At 40.4% G+C, this 17,999-nt stretch overlaps 1 protein-coding gene across 2 annotated transcripts in view; it reads right to left on the reverse strand.

The window, feature by feature from the left end:
• ARHGAP42 (Rho GTPase activating protein 42) overlaps positions 1-17,999 on the reverse strand; it is a 176,687-nt gene that overhangs the window by 28,826 nt on the left and 129,862 nt on the right. For both annotated transcript variants that reach the window (XM_038761754.1, XM_038761755.1), the window contains 6 exons: positions 14,864-14,968; positions 12,662-12,791; positions 9,456-9,556; positions 6,451-6,560; positions 5,076-5,154; positions 4,905-4,944 (listed from right to left, as the gene is read on the reverse strand). In XM_038761754.1, the coding sequence (XP_038617682.1) occupies positions 4,905-4,944; positions 5,076-5,154; positions 6,451-6,560; positions 9,456-9,556; positions 12,662-12,791; positions 14,864-14,968 (565 nt within the window). The remainder of the gene's footprint in view (positions 1-4,904; positions 4,945-5,075; positions 5,155-6,450; positions 6,561-9,455; positions 9,557-12,661; positions 12,792-14,863; positions 14,969-17,999) is intronic.

Genomic DNA, 17,999 nt, shown 5'->3' on the forward strand with positions numbered 1-17,999 from the left:
TCCACTAGACCACACTAATTACTCTGTAAATACTTGTATGCCTATTTTCTTCATTAGAGCGTAAGCTCCATGAAGCAGCCTCTTACACCTTCCTCCCGGATTTCCCCAGGCTTGAGACCTCTCTCTCTTCGTTCTCTGATGCAGCCAACAGAATGCATTGCTCTGCACCTGGTAGGTGTAACCTTCATGGGCTGAAGGGAAATGTTTGTGGATGTGAACTTGTGGGGCTGGAGGATGAGGCATCAGAGAGACGATGTTGTGTGCCCACTGAGTGTACAGGATGTGGTGTGTGGCACATCTGCAATATTTGACTGGGATGACATGATGTGGGCAAAGCCTTATGGAGTTTTGTGGGTTTAATAAAACTTTTGCAAGCCTCATGTTTTCCCCTCCGATTTGCAACTCCAATAGTGCATCAACATTTATGTCATGTTTCACACTTACCAGATGCTTTTATAATAACACTCTCCTTTTCCTCCCGCCACGAATGAGGATTAGGATAGTTGTACTGACTTTCTACAGTGAGGCTGACCTAGAGAGAGTGGTCTAAGGTGACATCTAGTGAGTTGCAGTTATAGAATGAGTTAGAACTCTGTGTGCTGACATCCAAACCCTCTGTACACAATGTTAGGTCAGATTGTCTCAGTATTTCAATAGGAAAACAAATTAGTAGACAGAGGGAGAGACAAGGAGAGAGAAAGGGGGTGAAAAAAAGACACCCGCCTCCCGCAAACCCATTCTTTTTGTTTGCATCTCAGGAACAACATAATACCTCTTTCAAGCTCCCTTTGGCAACAGGAAAGAGCTGAGCTGTGATCTCCAAAACAAAATATCTTATTTCCTAAAACATACCTCTTTGAGAAAAATAAGCCACTAGCTTTAAGTACCTAAGTGGTTCCTGGAAATAATTTGGACTCTGTCTTCTCAAAGCAAATGTCTCATGTTATCTGAACAAGATGCAATGAAAGGATTGCAAGTACAAACGTGAAATTTGTGGGCACAATTTTCTTACTCTACAAACAAGGCCTCAACACCCATGCCCCCTGTTTATACTGGACCAGCTCATAGGTCTCTGGTGACAGAGCCTTTTCAGGGAGTCCCAAGATCATTGTTGGAAGGAGAAAGGCAGCTAGATTCCCCATGGAGGAAGCAGTGTGGCCCAGTGGATAGAGCTCAGGCCCAAGAATCAGTAGATTTGGGTTCACATCCCAGCTCTGCTACTTGTTTGCTATGTGACATTGGGCAAATTACTTAACTTCTCTGTGCCTCAGTTACCTCTTCTGTAAAATGAGGATTAAGATTGTGAATTCCATGTGGAACAAGGGACTGTGTCCAACTTGAGTATCTTTTGTCTACTGCAGTGCTTAGTGCACAGTATGTACTTAGCAAATACCATTAAAAAAACCACACAATGGAATGTGTAATGTCCGGTTGCATCTGTCTACCATAGGTGCCAGTACCACAAGAGCAATGGGTCAATTGGCCATATAGCTTTGTTGTTGTAGTAGCATCTTGGTGCAGTGCTCTGTACTAGGCACTTGGGAAGCACAGGATAACTAAGTGACACATTCCCTGCCCACAGGAGCTAACACTCTACTGGGGGAGGCAACCATTAACAATATTGACAAGAGAGATGAAAACTAAATTGGATATATGCTTCGTTCATCCCAGGTGAATGCAAGGCCCGGGAGTTTCCAGTTAGAGCTGAAAATAATCCCAAAGGGTAGCCTTCTGATTCGTTAGCTCATTTATATCTGGCTTTCCCCAGTCCCTGGACTTTTTTGGTTCCAGCATTCGAAACGAACATTTGATATGCATGCTGGATATCTGTCTGAGATTGTGAACATCTTGTACAACTGGGATAGGGACCAGGTCTGAACTGTTTAAAGCAGTTAAATAGGGAAGCACCATGTCCTAGTGGATAGAGCACGAGCCTGGGAGTTAGAAGGACCTGTGTTCTAATCCTACCTCAATTCTCTTATTTGTGAAATGGGGATTAAGACTGTGAGCCCCATGTGGGACATGGACTGTGTCCAACCTGATTAGCTTGTATCTATCCCAGTGCTTAGTATTGTCTGGCACATAAGTGCTTAACAAATACATTATAAAAAAGCAAACTCTGGTTACCATAATCTCATGGTATTTTTTCTCCCTAAATTTTAGCTTTCTTCCACCAGATGGGGCTCAGGTCACAGTGAAAGCAAATAGCTAGTTTACTGTTACAGCAATTTAAGGAGAGTATTTCCCATATTCCCCATTAAATTATAATGGAAACCTTAATTACTAGCAATAGTAACTTGCTACTCATTCTAAAGTTTCTTGTGGCTAAATTCCTATTTTCTCTAAACAGCTTTCAGATTACATTAGTATATATGTGTAGGTAACCAATCCCTGTAAAACCGTTCCAGATTCTATGCAGTGTATGAAGGTAAAAATGTAGCTTTATACATTTTAAGCAAATTAGCATGAGAAATACATACAAAAATATAGACTCTCATGACTATTATGTCTCGGCAACAATTTAGGTTAAAATAACATCTCAAAGTTACATTTTAATTATGTTGTTTTAGTTCAATTGTTAGCTTGTTTTTCCACCAAGAGTCTAATCAGGGAAACACAGAGACAATTAGAAAGGTGATCTCTGCTGAGGGGAAGAGGGCTGCTGGATGGGAAACAGATGGAACTTTGTGGGAAGGGGAGGTAATCCTCCAGACAGCAAAAATCATGGTTACCAAGGTAACCGAGATAAGATAAGGGGCTTGGCCTTGCTGAAGGGCTGATCTAGCAAACTAGAGGGAGCCTGGGAGGCATTTTCTAAAATAAGGGGGTTGAGATTATTCTGGACAGGTGGAGAAAGGGAGTGGGTAATAATACTAATTATTATTATGGTATTTGTTAAGCGCTTACTATGAGCCAGGCACTAAGTGCTGGGATGGATACAAGCAAATTGGATTGGACACAGTCCCTGTCCCATGTCACAGTCTCACTCCCCATTTTACAGATGAGGGAACTGAGGCACAGAGGTGTTGTGAGCTCATCCTCTAGACTGTGAGCTCATTGTGGGTGGGGAATGTATCTGTTGTTTTATTGTACTCTCCCAAGTGCTTAGTACTGTGCTTTGCACACAGTAAGTGCTCAATAAATACGACTGACTGAATGAAATGACTTACCCAAGGACACACAGCAGACGTGGTGGAGCCAAGATTAGAACCTATGGCCTTCTGATTCCCAGGCCTGGGGTTCATTCCAGTAATATAAAGGAAGGGACATAGGATGATAAATATAAAGGGAGATGTATGGATGGCTTTGGTCTTCCATTCATACATTCATTTAATCAAAACATAAGGGGAGATGTAATGACGACTTAGATTAGCATATTTTGGACACACAATTAGGAGGACCAATTCTCCCTAATGCTAGGAAAAGTCCAGGGAAAACATGGAAGAGACAGACCAGCAGCTAGTTGGTAGAGACCACAACAACAATAACGGAAGAACCATTAGAAAGGTTGCAGATTATGGCAGAGGACAGGATGTTCTGGAGAAAGTATATCCATGAGTTGCTATGAATCAGAAACAACTTGACGGTACATAATAAAAATGATAATAATGGATGTCTTTGGTCTTCCGTTGCTGATGGATGCAGGGATTCAGCTCAGGGGTAAACCTATGTCACTCAGTAATAATTGCAGCTCTGCCACTTTCCTGCTGTACCTTCTCTGTACCTCGGTTTCCTCATCTGTAAAATGGTGATTCTCCCTCCTACTTATATTGTGAGCCCCATACAAGGGCCTGTCACCAATTTGATTATCTGGTACTCTCCCAGGTCCTTACTACCTTACTCCACAGCTTGTCAGTCAGTCAATTGTATTTACTGAGCATTTACTGTGTGCAAAGCTCTGTACTAAGCACATGGAAGAGTAAAATACAGCAATAAACAGAGATATTCCCTGCCCTCAATGAGCTTACAGTCTAGAGGGGGAAAACAGTCTAAAGCTAGAAATACCATCGATTGATTATTTACCACAGTATCCAGAACTCAGGCCGTTATCTAATGATCTCAGTCATCTGTTTTTTTTAGAAAGCCCTGAAACACTTTTTTGCTGTTTCTTAAGCCAAGAAAGAACGTATGCAGATATTTAAATCATCTCTCTCCTCTTAGCTAGTAATCAGGTAAGTCAAATGGCGTGGAGTTTCCCATAGAATTTTGAAACTGGCTGTTTCAGGCTTGGAGAAGGGACTAAAGAGAGACTATGTAATGTGAGGGTTAAGATCATAAACCCTTGGAGAAAGGTTGGCCGGGTTGGTTGTATAAAATGAGTAACATAGTAATAATAATAATGATGGTATTTGTTAAGCGCTTACTATGTGTAAAGCACTGTTCTAAGCACTGGGGTAGATACAAGGTGATTAGGTTGTCCCATGCGGAGCTTGCAGTCTTAATCCCCATTTTATAGATGGGTAACCAGGACCCAGAGAAGTTAAGTGACTTGCCCAAAGTCACACAGCTGACAAGTAGTGGAGCCAGAATCAGAACCCATGACCTCTGACTCCCAAATACGTTCATTAAGGTTTGGAAACTCAAGTACTTGCCTTAAAATCTTTAAAATCAAAACATTCATAAAGCATAAACAAAATACAAGCATTAAACTCTGTTCAGCTGTTTACAGAACAGATGTAATCCACTGCATTCTCTATCGATTTGTCTCTATTGGATTATAATCTAAATATTTAATGCTTACAACTCACAGGATAACTTGGTCTAGGAAGAAGTTTCTTGTAATTTGACGGAGGAAAAATAATTGGTCCCCAATGTAAGAAAAAATATTACAGGTAAATTATAGCAAACAATACCATTTTGGAAATTTGGGTCTATATAATTATGCAGTTATTAAGGAGACTTACTTTCTTCTTTCTTGCTAATAATGGCCGGCAGGGTGTAAATCTGAAAGAAGAGTATGCTCATTTAGTATTTTTTCTCAAACAATTAAATGTAGCATATGAAAGAGGAGACAATACATCCTCTTCTCAATCCTGACATGACACAACTGGGTCTGGACTACAAAATATTCTTACCGGTTCCTTTCCATCCATTGCTTCAAGCCATAGTTTCCTGTTGGCTTCTGAGAAAGCTTGAAGTGTTATGATTCCATGCCTATTAAAACACAGATTCCATTAGTTTTTTTAACTTTTTGAAAAATATTTCAATTTTAGCATCTTGAATGACTGTGGAAGCATCATCCCTTGGTAATTTCTGGCAAAGAAAATAGCCACAAAGTGGTAGCATGGCCTAGTAGATAGAGCACAGGCAGAGAAGACAAGTATCTATCTCAGCTCCACCACTTGCCTGTTGTATGTCCTTGGGCAAGTCACTTAACTTCTCTGTGCCTCAGTTGCCTCATCTGTAAAATGGGAATTAAGACTATGAACCTGTGTGGGACACGGACTGTGTCCAACCTGATTAGCTTGCATCTACCTTAGTGCTTAGAATAGTGCTTGGCACATAGTAAGCGCTTAATAAATACCATTAACATGGCCATTATTTTTTGGAAAACTAGATTATCCAACCAGTATTACTGAGGACAAAGTGGTGAAAATACCAGCACGAATGACTGAGAAGTGTGTAGGTGACAAACCTTCAGATGCTCAGGAAAATTAATCACTTACGTAACTGACAAGGGGGAGGAGGTCTTTGCTGGACAAGTGGAAGGAATATAATAGTGAGCCAAATGTTTCGGACAGTTTAGAAACAGTCTTACCTAAAGATAGATCATGGAACAAGAGCTGTGTTCTTTCTCCTGGATCAATAACAACAGGCTTGTGCTCCATACTACAACACCAAGCTGCTTTTAGAAAAACTTTAAAAAAAATGGTACTTCATAAGCACATACTATGTGCCAGGCACCATACTAAGCACTGGAGTGGAAACACGTTAATCAGGTTGGACACAGCCTCTGTTCCACATGGGATTCACAGTTGAAGTAAGAAGGAGTACAACTTAATCCCCTTTCTATAGATGAGGAAAATGAGGAACAGAGAAGTTAATTTACTTGCCTAAGGTCACACAGCAGAGTTGGGATCAGAACCCAGATCCTCTGGCTTTCAGGCCTGTGCTCTTTCCATTAGGCCACACTGTTTCCAGTTTTGAGCAGATATATCAGCCAAAGAAACACATTTGCAATTTATCAGGTACAGCTCTCTCAAAAAGGTGTTTATCATCATCATCATCATCAATCGTATTTATTGAGCGCTTACTATGTGCAGAGCACTGTACTAAGCGCTTGGGAAGTACAAATTGGCAACATATAGAGACAGTCCCTACCCAACAGTGGGCTCACAGTCTAAAAGGGGGAGACAGAGAACAAAACCAAACATACTAACAAAATAAAATAAATAGGAAAATGTATGGATTCTTTAATAATGCAGAATTTTTTTAAAAAAGATCTCAAACCTCTCAACTACTTCTATGTCAAAGCAGAATCGTTTGTCAATTGAGTCGGTCTTTCTCCGGATACAAGATTTTAACTTAAGCATTTCTGGTGAGCTAGTGACAAGGCCATTCTGTAGGAGAGAAAAACAAAACCCACAATACTATGTTAAAGGAAAATGTTTTCATTTTCCGTTTGAAGTTATTGCATTAAATTGAGTAGAAATATTTTTCCCTTTCCTCGACAGTAAAAATAATGACCTATTAATATACATTGTCAAAGGTGTTCTCAGCTTTTACGTCCTTCCAATACCTTCTTATCACAGTACTTTTACCTGAATGAAGAAAATGGCATAAAAAAGTAACCGATGCATTTGTTAAGGATGATTTCTCAAAATTTGTTGTTTGGGCTCCTATCATTATAAATGAAGATTTATAAAAAGAATCTCAATGTCTAATGGCCAAGTTGTGTTCACGAAATAAATTGATTATTAAAAATGAAATAAGTACTCATAATGTGGAAGGCACCATAAATCAATTCATCAATTGTATTTTTGAGTGCTTACTGTGTGCAGAGCAAATTGGGTGGATGTGTTCCCTGCCTACAAGGAGCTTCCAGAATATATGTGAAAGAAACTCTGCCCTGTGGGGACACTGTCTTTCTGCCCTTCATTTCCTCTTATCCTACCCTCTTCTGCATCACCCTGGCACTTGGAATTACACCCTTCATTCACCTGCCCCTCAGCCCCATAGCACTTACATAATAATAATAATAATAATAATAATAATAATAATGGCATTTGTTAAGCACTTACTCTGTGCCAAGCACTGTTCTGAGCACTGGGGGAGATACACGGTGATCAGATTGTCCCACGTGGGGCTCAGAGTCTTCATCCCCATTTTATAGATGAGGTAACTGAGGCCCAGAGAAGTTAAGTGACTTGCCCAAAGTCACACAGCTGACAAGCGATGGAGCCGGGATTTGAACCCATGACCTCTGGCTCCCAAGCCCAGGCTCTTTCCATTGAGCCATGCTGTTTCTCTCATGTACATATCATAATTTATATTAATGTCTGTTTCCCTCTCTAGACTGTAAGCTTCTTGTGGGCAGGGAATGTGCCTACCAAATCTGTTAGATTGTACTCTTTCAAGAGCTTAGAACAGTGCTCTGCACACAGTAACTGCTCAATAAATACAACTGATTGATATGGAATAACCCACCATAACAAGGGGCAACACTGTTATATGCAATTTAGTGGACCCAAGGAAGTCAACATTTGAGGAGGGGGTAAAGTGGGAGGCGGGTAGCGGGGAAAAAGTGTTAATGTGTATGTTTATAAAGTGGAACTCACTGCCCACTCCAGTACTTCCACTTCCCCAGAGAGAGTTGGGAGACTTTCATTCTCCTTGGAGAGGTTGTTGGGGGTTGGAAGCGCAGAATTCCTACAACGACTGGTAGTTCCACTGATCAAACCCCTTCTCTGATCCTGAAGCTACAGAACGCTGGCTTGATGAGGTTGCTAAGTGCTCATGCTACCTAGGATCAGACTGGGGAAAAGGAACTCAACCCTCTCAGGGTGGGGGCCCATTTCCTTCAAACTGGTCGATCTGGGTGACTGCATCTAGTTCACCAACTCAAAATTGGTTGTTTCCTTAGGTGCTGGATAATGGTACTTCTAAAAGGCAGCATTTCTATGCCTGAGGCAGGACTGTATTTCTCCATCACATCTCTCCTTACCTCTTTACGCCCCAAAATCTGACAATCGTTTTGTCTTTATGCCCTACTCATTTCTCACTCTCCCCAGCTTAATGTGTAGATCCACACCATCCTTGATGTGGATGCTGAAATTTTTCTGTGGTATCTTCTCCTCTTGCTCTGCTTACCCCTTCCCATTCATCATTCTCTAGCTTTCCTCAAATACACAAATATATTTGTTCTTTTAGGCATATAACCACATTTATTTTCACACCTTCACTTCCTCAGTTTTACACCTACACCAGCAGTATTCTCTACTCGGGGATAACATTTTGTATAAATATTCTCCAACAATTAAGCATATAAATGTCTTAGAACTACGTTGAGGTCACCTCTCCACCCAGAATCCTTTCCTCCAAGGCAATTCCAGGTCTTTACTCGTAAACTGGAGTCCCTCAATTCTGCCAAATAATAATTATAGTATTTGTTAAGCACTTACTATGTGCCAGACACTGTTCTAAGCGCTAAAAGTCTGCCTATGAAGTCTGAGTGAATCCTTGTTGCTGTTATAGTAAAATAAGGAAAAATCCCTTCCTGGAACATTTCTAGAATAATGGGCCCAACAGTGTTAAAGGAGTAACTCACAGAAATTGTGCTGTCTTATTACTTTAACCATCACAATTTCATGGCTGAGCCATTAGACCTCAAAATAAGCAGCGTGGCTCAGTGGAAAAGAGCCCGGGCTTTGGAGTCAGAGGTCATGGGTTCAAATCCTGTTTTGCCAATTGTCAGCTGTGTGACTTTGGGCTATTCACTTAACTTCTCTGTGCCTCAGCTCCCTCATCTGTAAAATGGGGAGGAAGATTGTGAGCCCCCCGTGGGACAACCTGATCACCTTGTAACCTCCCCAGAGCTTAGAACAGTGCTTTGCACATTGTAATTGCTTAATAAATACCATTATTATTATTGTTATTATTAAAAAACACTCTCCTAGGAAACTCTCCCTCCTCCTGGCCTGTACCAGATGCACGTCTTTAAAACAATCACCAAGTTATTTAATGAAGGAATAAGTTCCAAACTCAAATATTCAAAGACTTTACTTGATATAGGTATTAAAACCTAAAAGAAACATTTTTTTTTCATTAGTAAGGCTGGGGAAAGCCCTTTTCCATTTTTCCAAAAAAAATCCTGTGCATTTTATTTAAAACAAAAGCCAAACTAATTATTTGAAATGAAGAAAAATGTATTTGATTTTTCCCTCATGTTGTATACCCATAAACAATTCAGATATTAATGGCCACACAATTTGAATCATAAAGACGACTTTACTCACCACTTTGCCACTGGACTTTGTTTCAGAAACACTCATTGTGAAGGTTTTACTTCCTTTATCATACGTACAGTAATGTTTAATCCACGTAAACCCAAGGGGTCCTAAAATCAGGAGACACATGTATCAGATTCTTCTTTTTTTTGCTTAGACACAAAGATATCATTAGTGATTTTTTTTTTCATGTGTGAAGACAACAGTGAGATCAGGCCAAACATTCTCATGGTCTCTGAAAAACACCAATATATCAAATTGGAGGCATTTTTGTTTGACTTTTCAGCTCTCCTCTCCGGCCACATCCAGGAAGTGTTTTGGATGTCTTTTTCTCATTCAGAGCCTACTTATCTAACAGCTTTTCATACTTACTATGTCTCACTATAGATAATAAGGGAATGTCTCCAGAAATGAGTGATTAATTCATTAAAGTTTAAAACTGAAGGCGCTATACTACTTAATCCTATCCAGTGCCATTTCATTAGGCTACAAAGACTTGGTAATAGCCAATAATCCCATCTTTAAAAAGTCCTCTCAATATCTGTACACATCACTGATGTCACTGACTAAATTTTAAAATGTGCCTTTCCAATTTTAAACAAAAACCTGATTCATTCTCTGGTTCAACTTTTTTGTTGGATAGTTAACGAGATTTCATTGGGGATTGTTTTGATTATGTCATTCACTCCATAAACTGGCTTCCAATTGTCTCACATTACCAAACTCAACTCTTAAAATATAGGTTTAAGGTCTTTCTTGTCTCTGTTAGCCGACCTCATTTTCCAATTATATCTTAATCCAAGTCTAGCAGGGCTAAATGGAAAGAGCACGGGCTTGGGAGTCAGCAGTCATGGGTTCAAATCCCACCTCTGCCACTTGTCAGCTGTGTGACTTTGGGCAAGTCACTTAACTTCTCTGTGCCTCAGTTACCTCATCTGTAAAATGGGGATTAAGACTGTGGGCCCCACGTGGGACAACCTTATCACCTTGTATCCTCCCCAGCACTTAGAACAGTGCTCTGCACATAGTAAGCACTTATCAAATGCCATCATTATTATTATTACATCAGCCAAGCAAAGTTGCTTACCAGTCCTGATTTATCAATCTCCTGATTTTGCCTCTGAGGATTTGCACTGGTCACTCTTCCCACAATTAACTAGACTCCTTCATCTTTTAATTATGGTATTTCTGAGTGCCTACTACATGCCAAGTGTTGGTGTAGATATAAAGTTATGAGATCAGACACAGTCCCTGTTCCATATGGGGCCCACAAGCTGATTATTCCTCATTTTACAGATTTGGAAACTGAAGCTCAGAAAGGGACAGTGTAGCCTAGTGGAAAGGGCCTGGGTCCAGAATCACAGGACCTCGATTCTAATTGAGAAGCAGCGTGGCTCAGTGGAAAGAGCACGGGCTTGGGAGTCAGAGGTCATGGGTTCTAATCCCGGCTCCGCCACATGTCTGCTGTGTGACCTTGGGCAAGTTACTTCACTTCTCTGAGCCTGTTACCTCATCTGTAAAATGGGGATTAAGACTTGTATCCCATCCAGTGCTTAGAACAGTGCTTGGCACATAGCAAGCACTTAACAAAACCCACCATTATTGTTATTATTATTATTTCACTGTTTTTTTCCCTTAAAATTTTCAAGCCCCTTAATGATAGGGACTTTCCTCAAACTTCACAGCATCAAGCATAGTTTGGTGATGAAGAAAGCTGCTTTTTCTCTATCATTCTGTGACTTCTATTAATGTCCAATCCAGATACAGCACACCAATATGCATATGACAATCTTACAAATTATTGTAATTATATTGTTGTTTAGCTAACAATGTTAACACAAAGTGCATGGCACTGTAATAATAATAATTGGGGTATTTAAGTGCTGACGATGTGCCAGGCATTGTACTAAGCGCTGGGGTGGATACAAGGATTGGACACAGTCTGTACTAAGCAATGCAATTATTCTTTTTTCCAAGAACACCATTACTCATACTTTTTCAATTTTAACCTATTTTGATGTAATAATTGCAGTATTTGATAAATGCTAATAGTATACGATACGCTGGAATGAATGCAATGCACCCCTTTCCACATGGGGCTCACAGCCTAATGGGAGAGAGAGAATAGGTACTAAATCCCTCACAGTATTAATACCCATTTTTCAAATGAGGAACCTGAGGCCTCGTATACTATTAGCAGGGGCAATAGTGGTGTAGCTGGGATTAGAACTCAGGTCCTGAATCCCAGTCACATGCTCTTTCCACTAAGTCACAATCTGCTGTTTTTAAATATAAATATCCTTCTGGATTGGTGATTTGCCATAATACCTAGTTTGGAGCAGGGGAACATTCTTGATATTCATTCAATCGTGTTTATTGAGTGCTTACTGTGTGCACAGCACTGTATTAGGCGCTTGGGAAGTGCACGATACAGAAACAGCATGGCCTAGTGAAAAGACCATGGGCCTGGGATTCAGAGGACCTGGGTTCTAATCTCGGTTCCACCACTTGGCTGCTGTGTGACCTTGGGCAAGTCACTTAACTTCTCTAGGCCTCAATTCCCTCATCTGTAAAATGGGGATTAAGACTCTGAGCAGAATCTTTCAGATGAGCATTTGGTACAGGATTGGGGATCCCTGCAGTGGATTTTTCATTCCAAAATGAACATTGAAAACAAAGAATGAACAAACCGTTCCTCATTTCTAATTCTCCCTAGGCCACTGGTACCAATTTCTGTCAATCTTCTCACCTACCTAGAAGCTCCCTTGGTTTTCAGGAGTAACAATTTACCATTTCACGCTATCTTTTGGACACCAACAAAGAGCTAGTAGGATAGAGTGATTTTTCTCATCCATCCTTACTGGAGTAGGCATTGTCATCAAAGAGGACCAAGATAACTCACTGAGTCACCGACCTAGTGGTCTAGTGGACAGAGCATAGGGCTGGGAGTCAGAGAGTCATAGGTTCTAATTCTGGCTCCCCCACTTATCAGCTGGGTGACCTTGGGCAAGTCACTTCAGTTCTGTGTGCCTCAGTTACCTCATCTGTAAAATGGGGATTAAGACTGTGAGCCCCATGTGGGACATGGCCTATGGGCAAACTGATTGGCTTGTACGTACCCCAGCACTTAGTACAATGCCTGACACATAGGAGACAATTAATACCATAAAAAAATAGGAAGAGGAAGTGAAGAGCTGAATGTCTTCTGAACTCACGTTTTTCTTGTACATAAAGATACCCTTCCATTGTCCACTGGCTTGGTGGTCGGTAGTCTTGGTTGGCAGATTTCATCCTCTGCATCAGTCTCTCCACCTCTTGCCGAGTGCTTTCAAAATTATTCCTCGTCTAAAAACACACAAACAAAAAAAACCCCAAGAAATCCATAAACAGTCTAGAATTTTAGTCTAATTTATTCAATTTTGTAGAAGTTGTAATATCCAGGTATTTTCCTGAGGGCTAAGGAATTAAGCTGGTTTCAATAAGTAATCACAACAATATCGATGGGTCAGATTTATGTTAGGAACACTGCAGTGGATGTTAAATCAACTTAGGGCAAGGTGATTAGCATTGTGACAATTTGGCAAGTGATAAAAGATAACTTGTCTGCTGATAAAGATGATGTGTGAAGGTTGAGAACAGAACACAGTACTATTTTGGCTTCTATGGATTAGGCTGATGGATACAACAATGCTCTGAAAATGGCACATTAATGGTGATTTTTATCACAACAGTAGCTTCTAATATGCTTAACAACTATGCAATATGTGAGAATATCAGAGAAATTGAAATGATGGAAGTAATAAAAAAATTACCAATGCAGAGAAGTGAATAATACATGAATGAGCACCTACAAAGCACTGTGCTAGATGCTTGTGGAATGTGCAATAAAAGGAAAAGCTGTAGTTCCTGCCTGCAGTGTGCTTCTAAGTCAATGTAAAAAATATCCCATTAGATGTGGGACTCTAGAATATAAAATTCTATGCTTGCCCCAGCAGGGTGAATTCCTAGCTCTACAATGCTTCCTAGAATACTGAATCTGGAATAAAGACAAAACTTACAGTGGAGCAAAGGAAAGACTGGGGCTTTTTTCAGACCCTCATGGAGTCGTTGGAGGAATAACCTCCCTTCTCACCACCTTCTATCAGGATCAAGCATGGCATCCTAACACAGTAATTGTAAATCCAGCTTTCTTTCTCTGAGAAAATCGAAGCCACCATTTTGATTTCCTTGGAGAAAGCAGGGGCAAGAGCTGCTTCATTCATTCATGTGCATTTGAGTGCTTACTGTATACAAAGGACTGTACTAAGCACTTGGGAGAGGACAATATAACAATAAATGGACACATTCCCTGCCCACAGTGAGCTCAGTCTAGAGATGTGAGTGAATAACTTCCCTTGCTAAATACCCTTCTCATCTTACACTTTTTCTCCTCTCAAATCCTTCTTTCCCCTTATGCCCTTTCTCACTGATGGTCCATTCTCCAGGGGACTTCTCCTTTAAGATTTTCACCTCCTCATCTTTTCTCAAATCCAATTCTCTCTCTATAAATATAATTATAATAACTATGATATTTAAGTGCCCACTATGTGCCAGGCCACTGTTCTAAGCACTGGGGTAGATACAAGATAATTAGGTTGGACATAGTCCCTGTCCCACCCAGGGCTCACAGTCTTAACCTCCATTTTACAGATGAGGGAATTGAGGCACAGAAGTTAAGTGACTTGCCCAAGGTCACACATGAGATTTCTTATGCCTTAAACATGGTACAATCAAACCTGGGCAAAAGGAGGATTCTGGGGCAGAGGACATCCGAAGAGTAAGGCAGTTTTTGAGGAGAGGAACTGTGGAGAAGGAAAGGACCCAGAAAGGAGGAAAAGTCTAGAGAAGGAGAGGAGGGGGGGTCTAGGAAAAACTGAAGTCCTGAAAGAGAGCAAACCTAGCTGATGGTTGGGTAATTTTGTCAGCATTTTCTAAATGCTACCTTTTTTCAAGTAGAAGTCTTTCTAAACAACTAATTGGGAAAGCAAATCCTTCTTAAGAAAATACTTATTACTATCAAATATATATGTAAAAATAAAAAATCCCAAACCAAATTAATAAAATGTTCAAAAATATACTCATTGCTGTTTCACAAAGAGGGAGTAAAAGATCCTCAGTAGATTAAAACAAACAAACGAAAACTGGCAGAAGAAAAAAAAATTGTTCCCGAGGCCAGAACCTAGGCTTCATGCAAAATTCCAGAGATAGAGTCGTGGGATGTTGGGGGAAAATGAAAATGACAGGGATATGCAAAGGTGCATTCAATTTTAAGTTTTTAAAACACTTCTAGATTTGAACTTGTAACAGGGAGCAGTGTCCTTTTCCCCCCAGTCTTCATTAACCAGGAAAAAGTCACATATAGATAGACCCAGTCTTACGTTCTGTAGGTTGAACTGTAACTGCTGCTTGTACGGAGCGAATTCTTGGGCCAGTTCGTAGCCCTCATGATAGAAGTTGAACAAACCCTGGAGAAATGATAAGAGCTGCAAAGACAAAACAAGAGATTACGCTCAAATGTCATAGTAGGCCAAATCCAATGGCAAAGAATAAAACACTACATCACTCTCACTCCTTCAGATCAATAGAAACACGATTGGTCTTACTGATCAACGGCGATTGGGGTTGCAGCATTACTCTGGTACTGACGCGTCGATGCGTTCACTAAAATACGGGAAAATCTTCAAGCTATCATAAAGATAGGATTCCACTAAGTGCTTAGTATCTGTCGATTTGAAAATAACTATGCATGCCTTAAGAACCACTCATCTATTTTTTTTATATATTTTCACCAGTATCACCCATGCTAGGTTCAATACAAGGAGAAGTGGAATTAAAAGCAATTGTCAGAAGATGGCAGCAAAGTAAAATATATAAATGCAAAGCACTAAGGACTGCTTGAAATCCTAGCTAAAACAATCTTGCTCCTAAAGCAAGCTATCCAATGCTCGCTTATGGGAATGGTATGGTTCGGATTGGTGTTCTGTGGATCCCCACCAATGGCAGAGTCTGCCTCAGAAGACACCCTCAAATTCCAAACAAAGAAGGGGTGAAAGGATAATCTCCATTTCTTGAACTCTGTAGCAATACCGCTGTCATTCCTACCTGTTGTCTGTCTTTTCCACGTCACAATTAGACCCATTCTATACTGGGTTGCCTAACCCCACCCCAGTATCACAACCGTAGGTATGTGTCTGAAATGCAATACACACACACACAAAAAAAGCAGTATCCTTAGGGCTACGCTGTCATGGATAATTTTAGAAAAATATGCCTAAGGCCAGAACAGGAATTATCTCAGAAAGTATAGTCAGCCTACCTTACAAGGGTTCTTTCTCACACTTCCTTGTTTGGGCTGGAGGATGCTCAGTACATACTTCCTTTAGCTTCCCTAGCATTCTGAGGCTTGTTGGGCCATGTTTGGGACTTTGGCCCCATTCATTCCCTTCCCTCAGTTCCAATTCCAGTTACTATGAGGAGAAGGGAAAGGTACCCAGGTTAGGTGTCTCAGGATACCCATTTTTGATAAAAATAGTTCCCAATGACCAGTCAACAAAAACAGTATCTGTAGTTCCTATAAGAGGACTACTCTTATTGATAAAGCCCCTTGATTCTTCTTAAATTAAATTCAAAATCGAGATGAATAGCCGTACAAATTTCTCATTCTTGAAGAAGTCTCACCCATCAACACCTCTAGTCTTTACTCAGCGATGGCACACAAGTTTATTTAGCAAGATTTTTGATGACCCTGGAATCCGTTAAAAAGAAGAACTCTGGGAACCTAATGGCTGCTTAGAAGCACTATCACTTTGGGTTACTTGAAGCAAAACTTGATCTAAAACGGATGTTGTGTGAAAATATTTAGTATTCCACTGTAAAACTGTGTTTTTTATCTAAAATGGTACCTCATATTTAGTTTCATATTTATTTGACAATTTTATATAGCTGATATATAACCCTCGTTTACCACCGTGCTAAGAATATGCCCCACACTCCCACAGCATTCTCTTCTGAATTTGGTTGTGACTTCTTTGGAGCAGATTTTGATCACTTTCTAGCAAAACATTTTATTCTGGTGTCAGAACTAGGTCAAGTTGCTCGATTTTTCCAAGATACTTTAGAACTCTAAATAGGAACTGCATTCTCCTTTGTCAAGTAGAAATATGAATCAGAGAGGGAAAAAAATGTGTCCTCGTCTCCTTTTCCGTTTTGAACCTTAAGGACAATTGCAAAAAAGCTATTTGTTATGTCTTCAAATTCACTATCAGAACCTTAATTTACAGTATTATTAGTACCATTACAGCCCTAGTTCTGAGCACCAGTTATACATCTCTCAGTCCTGAATTAGAGATCCCTTAGCTGAGAATGGGGCTAAAGGGGCAGCAGTATACTTATTTTTTTTGGCGAGACACACTAAAATGAAGGCCCTCAGCCATGAAAAGATTCTGAAGGAAGAAAGAATTTATGCAGCAGCAGTTGCAATGTGAACCATCAGACAGACACAGTCTGAAATTCAGGCCTCCCAGTCATAAAACACCCAACAAACTTTCCGACCGCTCCATTCCAAGGGCTCGCCTTGAACACTCCCTCTTCGACCACACTAAATCAGTTGGCAGAGTAGAAACACTACTGTTTCTTAGTGGCCCAAGGTTTCAATAGCCCACTGGTAGGTAGCCAGTAGCCTAGTGGCCCATGGAATTCCAAAAATAAAAAGGACACCCAAACCACCCCCCAAAAAACATGACAGCATGCATGCCACACTGGCATATAGCTTAATGGGATAACATCATGGGGCACCATTTTGAACAAGTTCAACTCAATTTGATCCAGATCAACCTGAATCTAAAGTGCTTCTCTGGAGTATCCTGACCCTCCCAATTGCTCCAGAGCTTTGACATTCCCTTTCCAAGTCTGAATGGCAGGGGGCAAACCAGCTGCAATCCAGGCTTTAGGACATAATACCGGATTATTATGCTGGACACCCAAGTACGGAAGATGCCACACTGAGAGATGCCACCCAAATCAAACAGAAACTAGATGAATCCATCAGAAAATAGCATTTACGGAGCACTTTGTGCACAGCAGTACATTAAGCACTTGGGAGTGTACAATATAATAGAGTTGGTGGACACAATCCCTTCTTTCAAGGAGCTAGAAAGCTAAATGTGGGCTACTTTTTCTCAGGGTGCTAAATCATTTCCTAGAAATATTGCTTTGTTGAATCGAGTTTGAAAGAAGTCAGACTCAGGAGGACAGAGATTCAGAGTTCTCACAGCAGATCTGAAGCAAAGAGGTGGGACATCCTACTAGCAAACTTCCCTAATATTCCCTGGCTTCACAGTATTCCAGTGTAAATTATTGTTCACCCATCCTTTTTGAGTTTATAGTCATCCAGGGAGTCATTGTTCTGGCTACCACCTAAAAGTCACCCAGATGATTTTCTTATTGCAGCTGGGTTTAAATCCTCTTGAAACATATTTCTGTGTGTGAAATGGTTGTCTTTCATGTTCAAAGATG

Source organism: Tachyglossus aculeatus, chromosome 20 (genome assembly GCF_015852505.1).
Source record: "Tachyglossus aculeatus isolate mTacAcu1 chromosome 20, mTacAcu1.pri, whole genome shotgun sequence".
NCBI lineage: Eukaryota > Metazoa > Chordata > Mammalia > Monotremata > Tachyglossidae > Tachyglossus > Tachyglossus aculeatus.